General features: G+C 44.0%; 2 protein-coding genes across 2 annotated transcripts in view; both read right to left on the bottom strand.

The window, feature by feature from the left end:
• armc4 (armadillo repeat containing 4) overlaps positions 1-11,825 on the bottom strand; it is a 53,435-nt gene extending 41,610 nt beyond the window's left edge. The window contains exons 1-2 of the mRNA XM_035654933.1: positions 11,731-11,825; positions 9,817-9,880 (exon numbers count right to left, since the gene is read on the bottom strand). Coding sequence (XP_035510826.1) covers positions 9,817-9,880; positions 11,731-11,770 — 104 coding nt within the window. The 5' untranslated portion in view covers positions 11,771-11,825. The remainder of the gene's footprint in view (positions 1-9,816; positions 9,881-11,730) is intronic.
• Positions 11,826-14,162: 2,337 nt separating this feature from the next.
• mpp7a (membrane protein, palmitoylated 7a (MAGUK p55 subfamily member 7)) overlaps positions 14,163-21,264 on the bottom strand; it is a 136,836-nt gene continuing 129,734 nt past the window's right edge. Inside the window, exon 17 of the mRNA XM_035655306.1 lies at positions 14,163-16,639. Within this exon, the coding sequence (XP_035511199.1) occupies positions 16,460-16,639 (180 nt within the window). The 3' untranslated portion in view covers positions 14,163-16,459. The remainder of the gene's footprint in view (positions 16,640-21,264) is intronic.

Here is a 21,264-nt window from a genome sequence, read left to right as displayed (position 1 = left end):
GCTGCCCACCCATGATGTCCGGAGGCTCACTGAGAAAAGGGGTATCTCATGGCAAATGAAACCACTGATTTCCTCTGGTGCTTGCCTTGTTTGGCGCACTGACAGCCAGGAGGCGCAGAGACCTATCCCTTTCAGCCTGGCGTGCATGGCGGCACAGCAGGTGGAACTACTTTGTCTCCTAAACTGTTCGGGTGAGTTGGACTGAGCCTGCATGTAAATCAATCACTTTGGATTCCCAGGGGGGAGGAGAAGTAGTAGCTCATCTCTAGTATCAAGAGAGATCATTCTGGATGTTGTTGTTAGAGGAGTGGATTTATGAGTTTGCCTTCCCCCTCCAGGTATTTTATTTGGAACAAGGGTAAGGCTGTCTAAATTAAGAAGCATTGAGAACCTGCAATGGGGTGCTGGGGCTGAGGGACTGAAGGCAGTGGAGCTCAGACACACTGGTGAGTGAACTCAGACAGGGCTGACGTATGTGTGTGTGCATCTGTGTGAGTTTAAAGCAGCAAGGAGAAAAAAAACAAAGAAGGATGGAAGACTAAAAGAAGCAAAAATGGGAAGAAAAAAGCAGGATAAACCAGAGGTCTTAATACATCTAACCCAGGGTCTCATTAGTGAGCCTAATTGCTGTTCGTTAAAAGGGATTTAATGAAACGCTCTCCCAAACCAGGCTCTTTTACAAAGTAAAACAAACACTCTCGGAGCTCAGAAGCACCTGCTCGCTCTTAGATGTTCTTTGACTAAAACTTAATACAGCATAATAAACACGACTGCTCTCCATGCTATTCCTCCAATGCTTGAGTTCAGCCACTGATTGAGCTGCATGGAAACACGCTGATGACACACACACAGAGGTACTGCGGCCCCGGCCTCTTTACACATGGACATCATGATTGCATCCGTTCACAGAGTGTCCAGCCTCCACAACAGTCCATTAACACTCAGATTAAACATACACGGGCACAGTGCGTGAGTAACAAGAGTGATGATGAGGAGGTGCACTGACTACTGTTCCTGTTCCTGGTTCGAAGGGAGCTGGAGAGTGGATCTCCTGTACTTTCAGGCCTGGATTCACATCCTCCAGAGAGCTCAGATGTTTTTACAGGCTCCGTGTCAAATCCAGCCCAGTGCGGCTCACGGCCGTGCGGTCGAAGCAGGAAAGGAAAGGGGTGACACTGGTCATTGTAATGAGCACCTGTGAGATGTGTCGCACTAATCCATGTGAGGCTCTGAAAATAGAAAAACAGTAAAAGGGACTCTAACAAGATGCTGTGACCACATCCCCTGGTTGTAAAAAGCTCCAGAATCCCGCCTGTCATTTCCCATAATCCCCTGTGTTTTTAGGCACAGAGAATAAGGGGCAAGTCTCTTTAAGTGGGATTTAGTATGGGTGACTTGTGATGGACAAGAAGCCTTAAGACCTGTCGTATAATGTTCTTCCAAGTAGTAGTTTATGGAAGGGGTTTTCAAACTGGGGTCCAGGGACCAACAGGGGTCCTTGAGTGCGTTGTTAAAGGGAATAGAATAGTTTAACTTTTATGAATTTTTTTGGTAGTTGGAACAACAAGGAAAGAAATGGTCTAAAGCGGTCTAGAAATCTATTGTGAGGGTCCTTGACAGGAAAATGTTTGGGAACCCCTGGTTTATGGCACACATTTTGGCTTTTTTTTTATTGCCTTTATTTGATCAGGGAACAGTCCGAATGACTAGACAGGAAAGGGGGGCAGAGAGAGGGGATGACACGCAGCAAAGGGCTGCAGGTTGGATTCGAACCCTGGGGCGCTGCAGCAAGGACTCAGCCTCAGTACGTGGGTCGCCAGCTCTACCGACTGAGCTTCCTGGGCGCCCCTTATGGCAAACATTTGGTACTCTGTAGTGTACTGAAGTTCACAAGGTTATCTTTGTTTTTCTTTTTAATCAGACCAACAACGATGAGATCATTCGGTCGTAATAAGCCTGTTTAAATAGGCACTTGTACAACAGGCTGTTGGAAAAACGCATTAGATCCTGCTAAATCTGTGAAGGGCGATAACGGAAGCAGAGGCAGCGGCGCCAAAGAAAACTGAACATAATTGTTCCCAATACACACAGCCTGAAGAATATCTCCACATTAACAGATCAATGTGTTATGTTACCTATCAAAATAAGGGTAATCTCACATTTGGTATAAACAAAACAAAAAAAGGAAATGACTTGCTAACAAAATTTGTTCCATTTTCCTACAAGTGGGATTCATGATGTTCTTTACATGAAAATTAATCAGAATCTGTTCTAAATGAGTCTCAGCAAACAAAACCTGATACTGTTGGGAATATTTTTTTGCAGCAGTATCATCGCTTGAGCTTCTCATGGACATAAACCTGCAATTGTGGTTTTCAAATACTGTGTACAGTATGTATTTCAAGTGGGGATCGCTTAGTGCCAGTGCTTTCTTTGGAGTGGATGGACGCTTGTCAAATATAGAAGTAACACAAGATTTATGGCCATAGGGATTCTGGGGAAAACCAATGACAAAGTCTACATCTATATGACTTAGTGCACATTTTGTTTATTTTGGTTGCAATTTTGCAAGGCGACACTTGGCTCCTCTTACAGAATCATCGAGGCACTTTACAAGAGCTTTAATGTATTTCCAGAAAAGCTGAATGAGCACATGTAACCACAAAACACATCTTAGAGAAAATCATATCACCATAAACTTGAATATTCCCAGCCCCTCTGTCTGCCTGATGCAGTGTTTTCTTTAAATCTGCAGGTTGTCATTTAATGTAAAAATAGAAAAACAAATATGAAGCAATGTTAACGATATGGATGTCAAGAGTAGATTTGTTTTAACATTATTAAAGCTGCAGTGAGTATTTTTGTCATATTTGCTGAAGTGTTCTCTATATCCTGACAGTAGTACATGAGACAGATACTCTGGCTTGTTCTAGTTCTCCTAATGGCATTTGCAAGAATCTACCAGGCCTGAATGAAAACAACCAATCAGAGCTAAGAAAGAGTTGATTGTTGAGACTCATTCCCAGGGCCTCAAATACAGATACTTTGAAAATGAGACTCAACAATCAACTATCTTCAAGCCTCCAACACAAACCATCTTTATATCTTGGATTGGTACATATATACATTATATTCCATTTCTGCCAATAGATCTTCCTAAATGTTACACACTGGACCTTTAAATTGTAAGAAAAGACACACTATGCTCACTGATGGACAGAGACGTGATTTTCTTAATAATTCTGTTTGTAAAACTACATGGTAGGCACCAGAAAGGGCGCACCATGTAGAGTGCACACCATGTGTCCTTACCGTACCTTACCATTTGCTGCACGTCATCCCTCTTGTGTTTCTTTGGTTTTCCTCTCAATGCAGAAGAATTTCAGTGTTTGATAACAAAACCATCTAATTGCCACATACCAGTGGGCAGATGACTGGAGAGACACATGATGCTAAGTAGTGTCCAGCGGTGTCGCCAGATACTCACCACCACAGGTGCTTCACAGCAGCCTAACATAAAGTAATTCATCAAATTATTTAAAACTTTTTAAAAACCTTTTGAGCATTAAAAGTAAACCCGTTCTTAAGTCAAAAATCTATTGACACACAGGGAAACTGGGCTTTTGGGGCTTTTTGAGGTCAGATCTGGGGCCCTATGGCAGGTGCCCACTTTGGCTGGTGAGTAATCTGGCATTGGTCTCACTGGCCTTGGGGTGTCAGACACTGATCATGTACAATAATAGCAACGTTCGCGGTTCAAGTTCGGTCAGGGATCTCAGTCGCCTCTTTCTTCCCTCTTTTCCTGCCACCTTAACTGTCCACTATCAAAATAAAGGCAATAATGCCCAAACAATTAGTTTGAAAAAGCAAACGCTAAAAGCTGTCTTTTGTCTGGTTCATGTGAGGATATATTGGCCCCACCTTGACCTGTTTACCAGATAAAGGCCTCTAAATACCCTTGAGCTGGCAAAATCTGTTCTGCTAGACTGATCGCGTTGCCTCCGCTCCCCCTTCTCCCCGCCCGGAGATAGCAGCTGGTTCTACTCTTTCAAGACGTTCAGCACGCTTAAATAAAAACACAGATCTTCCCTCTCTTTTTCGCCTCCTCCGTTCACCTCCTCGCTCCTCTGTCTCCCTCGCTTCATCTCTTACAGTGTAATTATTATTTTGAAAGTGCGGTCTGAGAGGCAGTCCACGTTTGGCTCTGCCTCACTCGCTAATGCTTGGAGCGCTCTAATACAATTTGACTTTTGCTTTATAACCTCTCCAGGAAGACATCAGGGGCCCTTTGTTCCTTCCCTCCCCTGTCTCGGGATGAAGGGAGAGCCGAGGTAGCAGCTGAGAACAGGAGAGGACAGAGCGGGCAAGGCAAGGAGAGAGGTAATAAAAAGAAAGGAGGAAGGGGAGAGGAGTGAGTGGTATTGGTCTGTTTTTGGAAAGGGAGTGAAGAAGAACACGTGGATGAAAAGATGAAGATAGATGTTGAGGGGAAGATGGAAATGGAAAAAGGTGGGGAAGGCAAGAGCGAGTGAGAACAGACGAAGAGGGCGACTTGTTTGAGAGGTGAATGAGAGAGGAGGCTGGTCCCCTGTCCTCCCATCATTAGACAGGAGGTGCTGCCTTGGACCTTTATGTTGGAGCAACTCCAGCGTTGGCACCGCCAGGCCAATCAGAAAAAGAAAGAGGGAGGAACATAGCTGCTTGGAAATAATGAGACGTCCTCGTGAAAGGCATGAAAAGAAAAAGAGACTTCCCTGTGAACAGACAAATATAATTTAGAAAGGACTTTGCCTGGAGACAACTCTGTTGTTCATCACATCATTTATAGTACACCTCTGTCTTTGCTCTGTAGTCGTGGTCACAGTTTGTTATTCTTAAGAAATCCAATTGAAGTAAGTTTAAACTTTAACTGCCATGTCTTCCCATTGTTTTGTATTAGTAATTGTATTAGCAAATATTGTAGTGGTACAATAGTAGTGTTAGTGGTATTTACACAATTGCATCATTTTCTGTTCTGCAGTAAAGATATAATGTGAAACAGTGGTTTCCAAATTCAATTCAGTTCAATCGAAGAGTCATACTTCAATGCATTCATTTTTGGAGGCATGAAAAGATAAAATGACCTGGGAAAAGGAATTGACAAAATGTACTTAAAGGTCCAGTGTGTAGGATTTAGTGGCATCAACAGCCTTCAAAGCAGGAGGCCCTATCTGTAGCCAGTGTTTGGTTTGTCCGTTCTGGGCTACTGTAGAAACATGGCGGTTCAACATGGTGGACTCAGTAGAAGAGGACCCTCTGTAGATAAAAACGACTCACTCTAAGGTAACAGAAACACAACGATTCTTATATTAGTGATCTACTAGCACTAATGAAGACATACCTATGAACATTTAGTATACTTCCTCTAATCAGGATCCTGCGAAATGTTACACACTGGACCTTTAATGTAACATTTTGAGGATTGTGCTTATTCTTGTTGAGGGTTAGATTAGAAGACCAAAACAACATTAATGTATGTATACATTAAATGTGGAGCAGAAGCCAGGGGGTGATTAGCTTAGCTTAGCATAAAGACTGGACGCAGCTAAAGGGAAACCGTAAGCCTGCGTTATTATAACCCTGCCAGTACATTTCGGTTTGTGTACAGATGAAACAAACTAGAAACTGGTAGCTGGTATGCAGATTTTGGGACATTTGGAAGGGTTAGTTTTTTCACTCTGCTTCCAGTCTTCATGCTAAGCTAAGCTAACTGCTTCCCAGCCCTTACTATGTAATTATGAACAACCATGAGGGGTATCAATCTTCTCATCTCACTCCCGGCAGTAAAATAGCGTATTTTCCAAAAGGTTAATTTTAGGTAGCGAGAAAATAATAAAGGGAGCAGAGAGTGAAAGGAACTTCTACCATCCTATAGCACTTACCAGTCAGCACAGAGCTGACGTGTGTATGCAGTGTATCGGTTTTACAAGGCGGAGGAAAATTTCTGTCAAGTGTGAATGTTTAGGTTTGGGAGCGACTATGAAACCTGTCGGAAGTTGAGTTGAGTTGCACCACGCTAAATTCCATAACATGCCTGACCGTCACTTGGCCTTTCCCTTATGAGCCTCAGCCAACCCCGTACTGTGTTTAACAGGAAGCCACAGCGGGAGGATGCAGTGAGTTCAGCATCAGCTGGCTGCCAGGGTGGCCTGCAGACAGTGTCAGTGACACTGTCTGCAGGCCACCCTGTGTCACTGTACATGACTGATGGCTATCAGTAATCACTGGTTGACCCATGAGTCATTTATGGGGCGATAACATAGACGCTGGCCATATATATAAAATATCCTGTTTGTTTTATTTCTGAACGGAGCTGAACGTGTTACTGTGCAGGAAGTGTGTTTTACACGGAAACAAGAAAAATTTACTGGCAAACTGTAAAACAGCCAAGGTGCTCTAGTGTAATTAATCAGAGTCAAATATAGACCGATGGCTGCGTGAGACGTTTGTTTAAGTTACGTTTCGTTTAAGCCTGTGCCAGCTGCAGATTTCAAGATAACAATATTTTGTTCATTCACTCGTTTATATTTTTTACTCACGTTTTGCCGGCAGCATTAGCTGATAAAGTCTAGGTAATAGTAATAAAAATGTACACTAAAAGTCACATAGTCTACAAGCTATTTGAGTACTATTTATACATGACACCATATTTTCAGGACCATTAAAAGCCTTGTATAACTCGACATTTTGGCAGACACATCCTCTTTCAGGCCTTCAGCAACAGTCTGGGGGAGTCATTGCAGAGGCAGGAAGGTATTTAATGCAACAGGCATGGCTTGAAAATCAGGTAATCGCTATCACTTGCCTATTGTTCCCAAACAGTAGCCTTTCCAGCATTCCAAGGAAAGGACAGCTACACTGAGGGAGGGTCCCACTAACCACTTTGAAGCTTAAGAATTTTGGAAACTCGGTATGTTTCTAAGTTTTCAACGAGCAAGAGGAAAGGCAGTCGAAGTGAGCGCTGTTCCAATGTTAACAGTGCAGTCTAATCACAAAGCTCTGAGGACTAATCAGTCTGTCTGTGGCCTGCGTGTGAGACTGAAGGGGGGGTTGGGTTCGGCCTCGCGGCAGGAGCCTCTCTGGAGGGCTGCAGAGTGGTCAGAGTGCCAGGCAGCCAGACTTTGGACTGTGGGCATTTCCTCCTTTCAGATGGCTTCAGTTAAAGGGGCGCTACCATTCTCTCAACCTCTGGCTGTAGCTGTGCACCGGCCCCTGTGGAGCATCACTCATTAGGGCCTAGTTGTCTGCAGCCAAAAACTCAACTGCTCCCCAGGCCGCTGCAGCCCCACTCCCCGCCATCAACACCTGCTAACACATGACACACAGGCTCAAGTGGACTGCTGGGAAGAACTCCCTTCTGCTCTCCCGCCTCTGGATTTTGACTAACAAGGCCCTAAGCATCTCTTTCTTTTTTTGACGCCTCGCTTGTCAGGTACCACTTTGACCTCATGCTGCATTTCCTGAAAAACACCTCAGAGTTCTGAAAGTCATCACTCTTGAGTGTAAAACTAACTGTTATTAGCTGGCAGAGGTGAACCACTTTATGGTTTGTTTGTTTTAAGGCCCTGTCACATGGTTTCTTTCATGTGAGTCACGACCGCTTTGACAGTTTAACGTGTTGTGTGGAACAGACCTTTTCACAGATCTGTCCTCCGTCCACAAGGTCTGGCCGGGACAGGGCCTGGTAGCCCAGACTCCTGTCTGCTCAACACATAATATACTGGCTTCCTCACTGGACCTATGGCTCTTTATTGGAAATTACGTCACCTCATAAAGGGACATGACCCATTACAAAATCACGCTGCTTCTTGTTATTCTTCCTTTGCTAAGAAGAGAGTTTCTCCGCTCTCTCATTTGGTCTCCTTTTAATGATTTCCGCCTTGATTTTGTTTGTTTTTCGACCTTGCCTTGATCACGTGAGTTCCCATCATACCTCCCAGGTGGGCGGGCGGGCCATAAAGGCAGTGGGAGTGCTTGATTAGGAACACAAACAGTGCACAGTAAGTGTGTGCGGTCTTCCTTTACCTAGCCATCCAAAAAAAAAAGATGACAATGTGTCACAACATGCTGTGTGGAGTGAGAAGGTTCAGGGGCCAGGTCTTGGCTTTTAGGCTGTGGGAATAAGCCGAGAGATGCGTACATCTGTGAATGTCAAGATCAAGGTTGAGCCCCTGTCAGCCACGCACGGTGTTGATACAGGGATGCCAACAGCTCCTAACATGTCACCATGTTTCTCAGAACATGGCCATAACAACGTGACGTCTACATGTCTGTTACAAGGACTTTGCGTGCGGCGGGAACTCACATCAACGAAAAGATATACATTCCATCAACCTCTGGGGTTTCATGGGATTGCTTGTTACATTCATGAACACGGCTCGTTAAACGTGCTCCCAGCTCTGTTTTCTTAAATGCAGAGACTCCCAATGTGATGATGTGCAGCCTTGTGAAATTACACTTAGACTGGGAAATCAAACGAATGTCTTCACATTTCTCTGAGGAATCCAACATTTTCCTCCTATTAGCTCACATATGTCCTCCAAATCCTCAGGATCATGCATGTACTCCATGATATATTTGACAATAAAGTGCAAAAGCCATGAAGGCTGCACACCTGCAGATATTAAATATGGAGTAAATCACAAAAAAATTTCATTTATAACACTGATGGGTATCCATTAGCATAGCATAATGTATAGGTGCTATGCTGCAGTACTATACTGATACGATGATAAGAAAATGTATTGTTATAATACCATGTACATTTGCTTGTGTATTAGTGTTATTAAAATATATATTTAAAGTTTCATGATTCATGTTTGTCATGGTATAATATTTTGTGAAATAGCAAGCAAACAACAAAAACCCTTCTGTTTTCATTCCTTTAGAGTAATTGTAACTCGGGTAATAATCAATAATAAGGATAATAAATACATCAATACATAACATAACATTTAGTCTGTACAACGTCTCCAACGTTATCTACCTTGTTACCAAGGTTACCACTAACTTGCTAGGTGGCTAACCAAGCAAAGCAATATATAACTAATTTCCTCACATACTAGACCCTGGACGTGTCAGCTCAGCGCCTGCGCCAACACGCGCGCTGCTAACCACCCCCCCCCCCCAGCCCCTGTTGTGTTCTGAACATTAGGGAACCGGCTCCGAACAGGGTTCTGTAGCTTGTGAGCTAACGGCTAACACAATAGTCACCTGGGAACATGCGAGTGCTAGCCAGTTAAAAATTGAATCAGACCGTGTGAGCAAATCCAATGATCATGAATTGATTGTGCCAGATAATCTAACTATTCTAAGTCAGTGTGACTGCCTCAGTGGACCGTTGTTTAAGGAAAGCTTAAGCTATGATATGATTTGGAAATGCCAAAAATCTAATGAAACATAAAGCTGACAGTGGTGAGGCCATCACACGCAGCGCTACACTATTTAATAATCAACTGTTCATCCAAAACCAAAACTGATCCTCTCCGATCTCTCTTGATCTTCACGAGGCCCTGCACACAGCATCGGGCTTCTCAGGTATCTTGGAGGTCCTGGGCTCAGTCCCTGTGGTGTAGCTGCTGCCACATGGAGGTAACTCTAGCGGACTCAATATTAATGACCAGTGACCAGGGCCTCCTTGTAATCCACTTACCGTCATTACACAGGGTCAGCATGGCTACTGCTGCTGGGCTCTCATACCCCAGCTGGACGCACTGCTGCATTCCATTCGAGTGCTGTATGGTTTGGAAGATGGAGAAACACTGTTTTGCTACTTACATTTGCATGTATTGGGTTTTGCAAAGTTGCACGAAGTTGTTGAAATGACAGCGCTGCTGGAAACCTATCAGGATAATACAGACTATTAAAAGAATGCTTCATTGCAATGAAAGCAGACACATTTGGAAGGCGAGGGACATTTTTTGCCTCTCTCGCTAACTAGGGGAAATCATGGCAGTGTTGAGGCTAATTTGTAGCACACACAAGGAAGGTCCTGACCTCCACAGTGCTAACTTAAAAGATGACAGTTCAGAGTCCGTGTAATTAAAACTCCTTCGATAGAGGCCAACAAGACTCAGGGGAAGGCTGCGCAGAAAGTTTAAGAAAATACAGGTGGACAGCTCCGAACTCCTCTAACATAGTCACTGCCTTTGTGCAACCTCGGCCCCTGTACCCTGCTTTAGCTCCACATGTGTCAGAGGAATTTTCAGCGTAGAGGACCCTCTAGATGAACTTTTACCCCTTGGTCTCATTTTCAAACACACACACACACACAGAGTGGAGTTAACCTGCGCAGCCCCAGCAGGCAGTGTATACATACGCCACCCTGCCTAATGACCAACTGCGCTACGGCTATTAGACCGAACGTGTTGTTATGATTTCCACACATTCTCATCAGGGTGAGAAGCGTTCTCAGGCCAGGGAGGAATGAAGGGCATCCCCTGTTCACTTCACGCTCCCCACCCTCCGGTTCCTAAAGCCCTGTAATTGAGAAATACAGCTCAAGGTAACATGCCCTGTAGACCTTTGTCTACAGACATGAGGTAATGGTAAGGCTAATTAGGCCGAGGAGACAGGGTGGGCAGAAGCTCCTGGCCTGAAGCCCCATTAGTCTACACAGCATTCACCCATGGATGAGGAAAACAGAGCGGCATCTCTGGCTGGCTCCTACGGTAAAGCCATGGTGATGGACTGAGTCACCACATGAAAGGCTGGGCAAAGGCAGGATAGCGGAACGCTGGAGAACGAGAAGCGGGAGACTGAGAAAGAAAAGGCTCATTCAAGCACTTATGAAAAAGATGAGATGTCTCAGCAGGAGCCCGAGTCCCCCTCCTTCTTACCCTCCTCTGATGCTTATGATGAACAATTTGTCTTGTTACAAAGGCAGGACTTATCACATTGAGCCCCGTTCAGGATATTGGCCCTGACGTTGTAATTTTAACGCAGTAAATCAAAATGATTGCAGCGTATATAACATTTCGCTTTAATGGTTTCCGAAATGCGTCAGGGGGACGTTGTAGGAACCTGTATGACATGTCGGTGGGTCCAGGACAGGACGGGCTTTCTGACTTTTCCACAACTTAATCCCTCTTTGCTCGGCCCACTTCTCCTCCTGCCTCTGCCCTGCTCGTCTGGCACTGGCCCTCATCTGCTTAACAATGGGTTCAGTTAATGCATGGATTTATGGACGTGAAAATAAATACATCAAAAGGGCAAGAAAGCGAGCGATTCATGGGACCTTACTGCAGTGCAACATTAATCTCCGGGATCTGAGATAAAAGCTGGACTTAACGTGCTATAAATTCTCAGATCCCTAACGTGTTCTGTTAAACTATTACAGTCGTCGGAGCGAGAGGGGAATAGACGGAGAGCAGGTCTTTGATTTGGTGAGCGCCAGTGTTCATGTCTGAGCTGGGGAAGCCATCGCTTGGCCTTTACTCACACGGCAGCTCACTTTTCAAGGGATGGCGGAGAAAGATGAATAAAGAGGGAGAGAGATTTGTTATCTTAAATCAGTAAGGGGCTGCAGGCAGACTTTTATACAACTATATTAAGATTTATGGAACCGTCCGTTTCTTTGCTACTACTTACAGGGCAATGCCATTTAACTGTTCCGTTTCTTGATCATATACACAGACCCAAATGTACACACGTAGTATTTTTCAGTATTACATCATCACTCATCTAAAGTACCTTGGCATATGGGGCCGATTCCTGGCCCTTCGTTATCCATGTCAGGGGAAACCTAATCTGCGAACATGTGTTTCTGTCGTCCTCATTTAAAAGCGAATAAAGCGCAGCATCCAGGCTGATGCAACACTCCCATCACTCCGGCAATGGCGTGGGCTCCTTAAGGCGCAGGCTGATGACACGTCAAGGAACTGAGAAGCAAAACAGCATGTCCGTCACTGCTTTGATGACACTAAATCAGGCGCTCATCGTTTGTCACAGAGAAAGGTCTTGGGAGTGCGGGGAGCGTCACTCCCCTTCAGGGCAACTGGAGAGCTATCAAAACATAGCTCGACATGCTCAACACCTCTATTCAGGCCGAGCCAAATAAACACATGGAGGATGAGATAGTAGGTGAATGAAGACATGAACTTGAGTATAGTGGGTAGAACTTAAGAGGAAAGACTCAAAACCAGCTGCTCTGGCTCCTTCAAGTCTGAGACGGAGACACCTTTGTTCATGAGATCTTTGGTCCGCCTTTGGCATTACGACGTGAGAGGAAATGGGGTCAATTTACACTCACTTAGAGCCTTCAGAATGTCTATGCCAGAATGTCCTTGTCCAAGCACTTGCTTGTAGTTGCTGGACTACCCAGGGCAACGCAGGGTGGCATTTGTCTTGTGTTAAACATGGGTCATTGAGCTTGATGGCTTTTGGGAGGGGAAAACCTCGCTCTCTCACCTACTCACTCTCTCACTCACTCACTCAGCCTTAGCTCAGAGGGCCTGATGGGCCGAAGCCCTGTTCCTGTACGTAAAGCCGACTGCCTTTGAGCCTCCCCCGTCACTGTTATCCTAATTAAGAAGACAAACAGAGTGACAGAAAGAATTGAAGAGCGAGGACGACGTGGGGTAACGGGTTCCGCCCTTCGGCCTGAGTGAGTGCCATTACCTACTCCTGACCTTCCCTGCGACCTCCTCCTCAACCTCACTGCGTCCTTATTCGCCTCGACTGTAACCCCCCCCCCCCCCCCCNNAACCCCCCCCCCCACCGCCCCTCGCCTGCTCCACACAGCCATCAAAGTGAGCCTTGTGGAAAAGAGCATGCGAAAGTTAGGTGACCTGATTTGGACCGGTGGGGGAATTTTCTGGAACTTCATCAAGCAGAGGCCTGTGGAATCCTCCAGTGGGTTGCTTGTTGGAGGCTGGACTTCTCAAGAGCCCCCTTTTACCACCCCCACTGACTCCCCCTGTTTTCAAAGGTCCGGTGACATCTGAGTTAGTAATTTGGCAGACAGCTGGAGCAGGACACTGAGGTTTAATTGGGCTGCACTGCTCTGGTGGTTTCAGCAGTCACTGGATTCCGGCCCCATTCTTCAACCTTGATCCAACCAATCATGTCTTTTAGGAGCTTGTACTCGTACACCTAATTTTATGTGCAAAGAAAAATGCAACAAAGTGCAAAAATGGAAACAGGACTCAGAGAATTAATGGTAATAATGTATATGACGGTGTGATCTTCGGGTTCCACTGAGTGAGCAGCGAGATAAAAACAGTCCGATCTGTGTGGACTGGGATTGGAGTACGGCTCTGAAACCGCAATACCTGAATCAGTGAAACTCCAGACAAAAAAAAAAACATACCACATTTGTTTTGTTCATTTGAAGGTTTGACTGGCGTTGCTTTTAGATGGTACATGCATCTCATTGCCACTTCTTCCTCTGAAATTGTGCAAGACTGGAGAATTAGCGCCACCGACTGTTTATCTGAATATTTGACTGTTTATTTGAATTACAGCAGTGGTCGGAAACACACATTCATTTGCATTTTCTTTTTCAGATTTTCTGGAAATTCGTTTAAATTTCTTGGAAACTTGGCTAAAGACAAGTGCACTTGAGATGATGACAAATAGTTTCTGAATACAATTACAAGAATACACAAGTTGTGTGAAAATCTGCAGTGACAGATTGTTATTTTTTTAAGAATATAGTTTTTTAAGTTTATTTTTTGGACTTTTCATCTTCATTTGACGAGTCAGATTGTCAGACGCACGCCGACTGAGCCACTAGGAAGCCAAATAACAATTTAAATTAAAGGTGATTGCAGAGTGGGGAAAAGTACTCTGATACTGTCAAAATCAAATTCAGCTGTAATGGTCCATAGGTGAGAAAAACAGCCAGTGATTGACATTTACTGCTCTCTAGCGCTGTCATTTACAAGATGAAAGGTCTGTTTACACAACTGTGCACTCTGGAGCGAACTCCTATGGGGCAGCTGAAAGATGTTGCTGGAATATTTTTCTCAAAACCGAACAAAGATAGATGTAAATGGCACGCAAGGGCACAAATCCCAGAAACACTGGAATATTTTTCTCATACCGTTCCACCTCACACATCACTGCTCTCGGTCTTTGCCCAGTTGAAGACATGAATTAATTTAATACCTTGGAAATACAAGTTTAGTTGGGTTTTCTTTAATATAAAATGTAGCAGTTATCAAGAATAATGTGAATTCATACAACTTGCCTCATAAACAGCATTTCATTTACAGCAAGAAATTAAAAATATTTTCTGGAGACTGTACAAATCTGATTCTGATCAATAAAACAGATGGCAGAGGGGTAACATATGGAGAGGTGAACAAGTAAAATAATATATAAAAAGGGAACTTAATGTGACACTAAAATGAATAAAAAACCTGGGACAATGTAAAGGGGTGAGGGGTGTTAAAGTCCCTTTGTTTGTTATCATTACTGAAGAGCATAAACACTTATATTACACTTTTTAAAAATGGACAGAAATCAAATACATAAATATCATAGTAGGTGGAAATGGTAAGAGAAATGAACTTGAAAACATCTGGGCAATGCAACCTGAGTTGGACATACAGCTAGTGTATGAGAAAAATTCAAACAGGATTTGTACAGTATGGTGGCCAATTGTTCAAAGGTAAGAAAACAGTTACAGGAATAGTTTAAAATTGTGGGAAATATTATTGGCTTTCTTGCCAAGCGTTAAACGAGAAGGCTGATACCAGTCTCATGTCTGTACGTTAATTATGAAGCTGGAGCCAGAAGGTATTTAGCGTAGCTTAGCATTCCGGGTGGAAACGACTACTCTGGCTCTGGCAAATGAATAAAACCAAGACTTTTGTGGTGCTAGTTTATTTTTAAACTTTTGACAGAGCCAGGCTAGCTGCTAACAGCTCCTCGTTTCCAGTCTTTATGCTAGGCTAAGCTAATCACCTCTTGGCTCTACGTCCATACATAATACGCAGACATGAAAGTGGTGTCGATGAAAGAAAGAAAGCAAATGAGAGGGCAACCTATTCCTTTAAAGTGTAAATTGTTGCTCTTCATCAGGCTTTCACTACATTAGCAGCAAAGAACCAAGGATCTACGAGAGCTGTAACATCGTTAATGATAATTATACAGCCAGGAGTAATGAGTAGTTGCTCTGAGAATCAATGTACCAGAACTTAAGGTTAAGTATCTCTATGATAGAAGCTTAAAAAAAGAAAAGCACTGAGTAAAAAATGAGTAAGTTAGACTGGGAATGGGAGACTCAAATTAGCAATAAACTTCTAATGCTCATAAAGTCAGGAGCGGCTACTTAGCATTTCTCTGAGTTAAACTCCTGGAAGTGTGCTGTGGACCCTCTATTAGCAGCCTTGCTGAAGCCATTTTTATGTGAATAAAAATAAAGACTCCACCCTAATAAAACACAATTGTGAACATTTTCTTCTAGCAGACAGCCAAAAGTGTCCAGTTCTGGGACTTTAAATGGCAAAGCTGTTATGCTGGGCACCTTCACATGAAGGGTGGCTTTTCAGAACGCTCCTAAATGGAATATATAACACCTAAATAAAATGGCTCTCTATGCTTTGCATGGGGAAAACTGGACTAGGGTGATGAAATCAAAACAGTTGACTGAAAGAAGAGACGCCTCCTGTGTAAAAGGGCTGTCAGAGAGGGGGCTACAGTTGAGATCAGGTTGCTTTAAAAGTGGAGATATGTTTATAAAAGGTATTCAAAATAACGACTGGAGGACATTAAAAAATATATTAATTTCTCTTAAATAAAATTACAATTACTGTCCTTTCTTGAGAGTGTACCTGACAGTGTTTTGTTTGGAGTAACAGTCATGGAAGCATTATAGAAGCACAGATTTATAGTAAGACAGAAGGCAAATATGTTTTCTTTTCTCCCCCTTTTCCCCTCAGAGGTTGTGTTCTTTTACAGACATATGCATATAAGTTGTCCACCAAGAAGAAATATGTCAATCCCTTTGGTTTCTAATGGTCTAATGTTATAAACACACTAAAGACAGAGTCCTGGTTGGCGCGGTTGCTGATGTGCTGGCAGGACTGCTGGTGCTGTGATGGTCCAGGCTCGTTCCACATTCTGGTTTGGACCAAAGAGCTCAAGCTATGGTTGTGTGACCCAGACTGAGACCCAGATCAATGTCCAAGGCTCATATTCTGGATGGGCTCCCTTAGCCTCAACCCTGTCAGATCTGGTCAGACCTGGTGATCCACATCCAGACCACAGCTGAAGTCTAAATCCAACCTGATCCCACGTAAAAAGCTTATTTTTAGCTCCGGGCAGCTCAGGTATGGCGACACAGCCGTCTGGCGCTGTCTTGTTTTATTCCCGTTACCCCCCCAACACCAGCCACAGCAGACATAGAAAGATAAAAACCTGCATATTTTTGTCAAAGCCCTTCCCTTTTCCTCTTTTACAGTCTGTCTGGATCTCAGGAGTGAGTCCAGCTGACTGGAACCCACTGAGTCTCCATCTCCACTTTCTTTAGCGCCAACCGCAGCTCGCTGAAGGCGGCCGAGAGGTCATCGTTGACTATGACCTTCTCAAACAGATGGCCGTATTGAGTCTCCATCGTCTGGGCCGTTGTCACCATCTCCTGAAAGTCCTCCTCCTGCAGTATACGTGAGAACAGAGAGAAGAAGACGGAGGTGAAAAAGACAAGAAGCAGAGATATATGTGCAAAGCAAAGGCCAAACTATCTGCTGCACAGAGAAAACACCGGCCACAGTAAACAAAAGGGGAGATAAACACAAATTACACAGCCTTGAACACGCAAATAAACATAAAGTGGCCTGTACGGAGCCCGTTCTAACCTCACAGAGACATGGTGCACACACATGAACCCGGGCACAGACCACGTACTAAAACCTCTCCGTACAACAACCTGACCTCAAGGAATTTTCATCATTTCCTCCACCGAATACACACGGTTATCCAATTCACAAAGAAAATAAAAGATCCTCAAAATAAGCAGGGGACAAAACATAACCATCATTTCCAAAAGACAGACGTGTAAAACATACATTAGTGCCATTCTGGATTTTATATATGCATTGGGGAAATGCAGCTTGCGGTAACGCTGTTTCGCTTTCAGAGCTGAGAGCTCCGACCGTGTGAACCTGCTGCACAATCTGCTGAGGTGGCTGTAATGGACATGGCGCAGAGTGGTGCTCTGGAGGCAATAATCTTACAGTTTCAAGTGTACCTGAAGTGGTGGAGTCAGTGGCGGATTCAAACTCAAACAATGATTCTGATGACTTTATACTTTACTTAAATAAAATCTTAAAAGGAACTCTACTTTCATACCAATGACTCCAACTTCAGCATGTTGATTTGGAATGATTTGATATCCTCCTTGAGATCAAAGTTGAAGGTTACGGAGCAGCCAATCAACTCTTTACTTTTCTTCTAGTCTTGCTTTTTGCTCAGTTGTCATTGATATGCTAACATTATTTAGGCAGGGTGTGGTAATACAGCCATGATGATTTGGCAGTCTGTCCTGCTCACTATTGATACACCTCTAATGTGTGGATTTTGTGGTAACTGACAGAATCCCACGCTTAAGGAGGCCTGGAGACAATGGCTGTTAAATGATGGGTGAATTAATGAGCTAGTAAACGGGCTAGGGTTAGCTGTGATGCCTAAATCTGTTTGTTTTGCACTGTAAGTAATGATACAAACATTAAAAGAGAATGCATACCCTATTGGCACAAGACGAGGGAGCTGCATAAAATCGTTGCGCGCTGACATGGAGGCTTTGACAGGGGTCCTCGAGGGGGACGAAGAGTTTCCAACACAATATGCAAATCAGCTGTCCAGTGTAAAGATTAAAACCACGTGCTAACTGTGAGGAAGAGCCAAATAACATATTTTCTATCAGGTTGGGGGTAAACATTGCCTATCTGGGGCTCCTGTATTCATAGATAGAGTATTCTGAGAACCCAGGTATCTCTCCGCGGTGGTCCCCCTGAGGCTTTCTGGTTTCAGCTGTGTGGGCCCTGGCCGATCCTGGCCTCAGTGCACCGGCAGGGCTAAAGTGGCTGCACTGATTTAGCCTTATGTTTTTACTGGGAACACTCAACTTTAGATTTCTGGACAGATATGGTTTTATAGTGAACCCCTTTGCCAAACACACAATTATAAATACACACAAATGCACATTCATGCACAGAAACTCAAACACACACACATACACACACATGCTCCCACGCCCACAAACAGGCAGCATGAAGCAGAGTGTGTGCATGCAATGTGTACGCACATAAACACAGCCTCGTTAAAGTTCAAAACTCCTAAACGGCTCAATTTTTAGAGACGCTCCTTCCAGCCAGGAGTTACTTCAGAATGTTTCTGGTGGTTTTCCGCTTCATAATGGATTAGCTGCGCAGCTAAATATAAACACTCACTCGCTGTGACACTCAGCAAAAGCCCTGTCTGCTTTTTTTTTTTTCCCCCGGCTGTCTTGCATGTATCCACCTTACAAAAAACCAACCCACGCCATCTCACTCTCTATTGTCTTTCGTGAGGAGGGTGTGATGGTTTTATCAGCCCGTGTCTCGGAGAAGACAGGAAGAGGATGGGCTGAGACGAGGAGACGGCTCAGGGAGGGCAGGAGGTTTGTTGGCCTGTGGAGGGAACTGTTCAGCAGCGGGACTATATTCTGTCATCTGGAGCGAAGCCTCCGCAGGACTTCCACTGTTGGACTGAGTCTTACAGATGACCACTGTGTCCAACGCCAGGAAGACAACCCCGCGGACCTGTCCTGGCAACTAAATGAGACTGGGTTTTTTGTGTGTGTGATGTTTCCATGTCCACCAGCGAGTCTGTGTGTCTGTCTCTAGTTAGCCTATTCCAGGTAAAAGAACATTAATCACAGCAGGAAGCCGCTTAAGGGACGGCGAGCTGCGTAAAAAGATGGAAAGAGAATCAAAAAGAAAATAATAAGATAGACGTAGGATGAAATAAAAGGGACAGGGAGATGAATATAATGAAGGTTAAAAAAAAGGCAAATGGAAAGCTGGGCAAGCAGGAGTGAGTGGATATTCTCTGGCATCCACTGATCGGCGCTGGATCGCTCTCCTCAGAGGGCAGTTTGAGCTGATGCCACTTTCTGGAGGGCCAAACTCGAGAAGAAACGCACCGGGGACTCATTTATCCTCGCTGCCATTAGATTGCTTAATTTCCACATGAAATGATGTAGCGTCTTGCGCCTGTTTAAGTACTTTGTTCTAGCACAGATAAATGGCAGTTTTCATTGCACAATATGAGGCTATTGACTCTCAGTTCGGTTTTCACCACTGATGTTTCTGCATGTCACAGATTTTAACCAATGTGATGTTTTTAAGGCTTATTATTTATTATTTTCTTAATTTTTTTTATGATATTTATTTCATTTTACTGTAAATTCCGCCTAAAAAGGAAAATCCCCCCTTACAAGACTATAAACCTTTTCAACGCTTCAGTGGCAAAAAACAGCATGTGTCGGCCTCAGGTGTCATCTTTTAGAACCACACACACACTCTAGGTCGTCAGCGGGGAACCTGCTTTATTGATCCCAGTAAAACACACCTGTCTCTCCATTTAAATACGCAGCAAAAACCAAACCGAGCTCCACAAACTAGCTCTAAATGATTGCGGTCATTTGAGATAATGTGCCATTTTCGACACTAACCGCATTACAGCCTGAATTGTGCATGACATCAGCCTGTTTTTGCTTGTTTCTGCAGCACGCTTCGGCTCCTTTTTTTCCAAAAAATCTACTCTGAATCGTCTCCAGCTCAAACAATGGGGCTAAAGTCAGACTGCTCTGCTGAAACAATGAGACGACTGTTCCTCAGCCTTTATCATTAAAGCAGACCTGTCTCTCTCTGAGGGAGAAATACAGCTGGCGGTGGATAGAATATGTCTGAGACGACTCACCCAACAACAGCTTCTCTTTCAGAGCCTTTAATAGCAAATCTGAGGTGGCTTACGTCCTGTCAGTGCACATGAACATTTACACAGAACCTGGTTTGTTACCTGGCTGAAATATGCCTCCCTGTCACGCAGTTTTATAGAGGTGTATTTGTATTGCTTGAGAGAATAGCAGGAGCTAATAAAGGGACAGTGAGTAATAACAGCAACAGCATGGATTGTTAGCAATCGTCCTGTTTCTGACAACTAAAGCTCATTGTTCTCAGGACCCCTGCTGGGAAATGAGGAGCAGACGGAGGCAAAATGATATTTCACTGTGTGACTAATGCGAGCTGACTTTGTGCCTGTAGGGGAGTTTTAAAGGTTTGACAGGGAAGTAAAATATCTAAGAGATGTTCGGAGTCTGAGCCGACGTTTGACTGTGACCTCGCTTCACGCTGACTGGGCCGACACACTCAGGGGGAGGATGACTCCAGGCCAAAGAACTGCGCCCGATCATACTGGCACGATAATATGCCTTTAGATAAAAATAGGATATCAGCTCTTCGGTATAATAATAATTGGACGGTGATAAGTTGGAGATTACCCATGGTGTTAGGGTTGCCATGGGTTGTATAAAGCAGGGGTAGGCAACCTGTATCTCCAGAGCCACATACGGCTCTTCAGCCCCTTTCCAGTGGCTCCCATTGTTCTCCAACTGCAAAAATATGTTTAAATAATAAACAAAAAGAAGTTTGTCAACTAAAATATCTTTATACCCTGAACTGGTACCTTTTCCTCTATATTTTGCCAAACCACAATAGTGGTGGCTACTAGTCTTGAGCCTCCATAGCTAGCTCCAAAAGTCTTGGAGGAGAGAATTTAATAGTGCATGGACTGATTTCTTTGCTTTCATCACCAATGCTGATGGCTTACCCTTATGCTTGATCTTAGTGTCCAGACATTTTTTTCAGGTGTAAAATGGTTCTTTTTTGAGGCTATTTATTACTTTTATATGATAGGATCAGCTGAAGAAAGACAGGAGTGGGGAGAGAGGGGGATTTAATGCTGCAAAGGGCTGTGCAGTAAAAAAATATGGTAAATGTACAATTTCAGTTGTCTTTCTCTGTTATTTGCATATGTTTGTAATAAAAACCATAAATGAAACCCCACCATGTTGGATTTACACCTTCTGCCAGTTCACACCCTATCACCTCCTCCACTCGTCCTTTCTTTCACTCATCCTTCACGGTGCGACTCTGCTGTCAGTCAGTCTCCATCTCTCTCTCGGCCTTCCTCTCTCCTTGTGTTTCTAACCTCCTGGTGTCCCATCAGGCCAGGTCC

This window comes from Morone saxatilis, unplaced genomic scaffold (genome assembly GCF_004916995.1).
Source record: "Morone saxatilis isolate NCDOM2014 unplaced genomic scaffold, NCSU_SB_2.0 Contig0, whole genome shotgun sequence".
Lineage (NCBI taxonomy): Eukaryota > Metazoa > Chordata > Actinopteri > Moronidae > Morone > Morone saxatilis.
The sequence above is the reverse complement of the archived record's forward strand: the minus strand, read 5'-3'. Positions and strand labels throughout refer to the sequence as shown.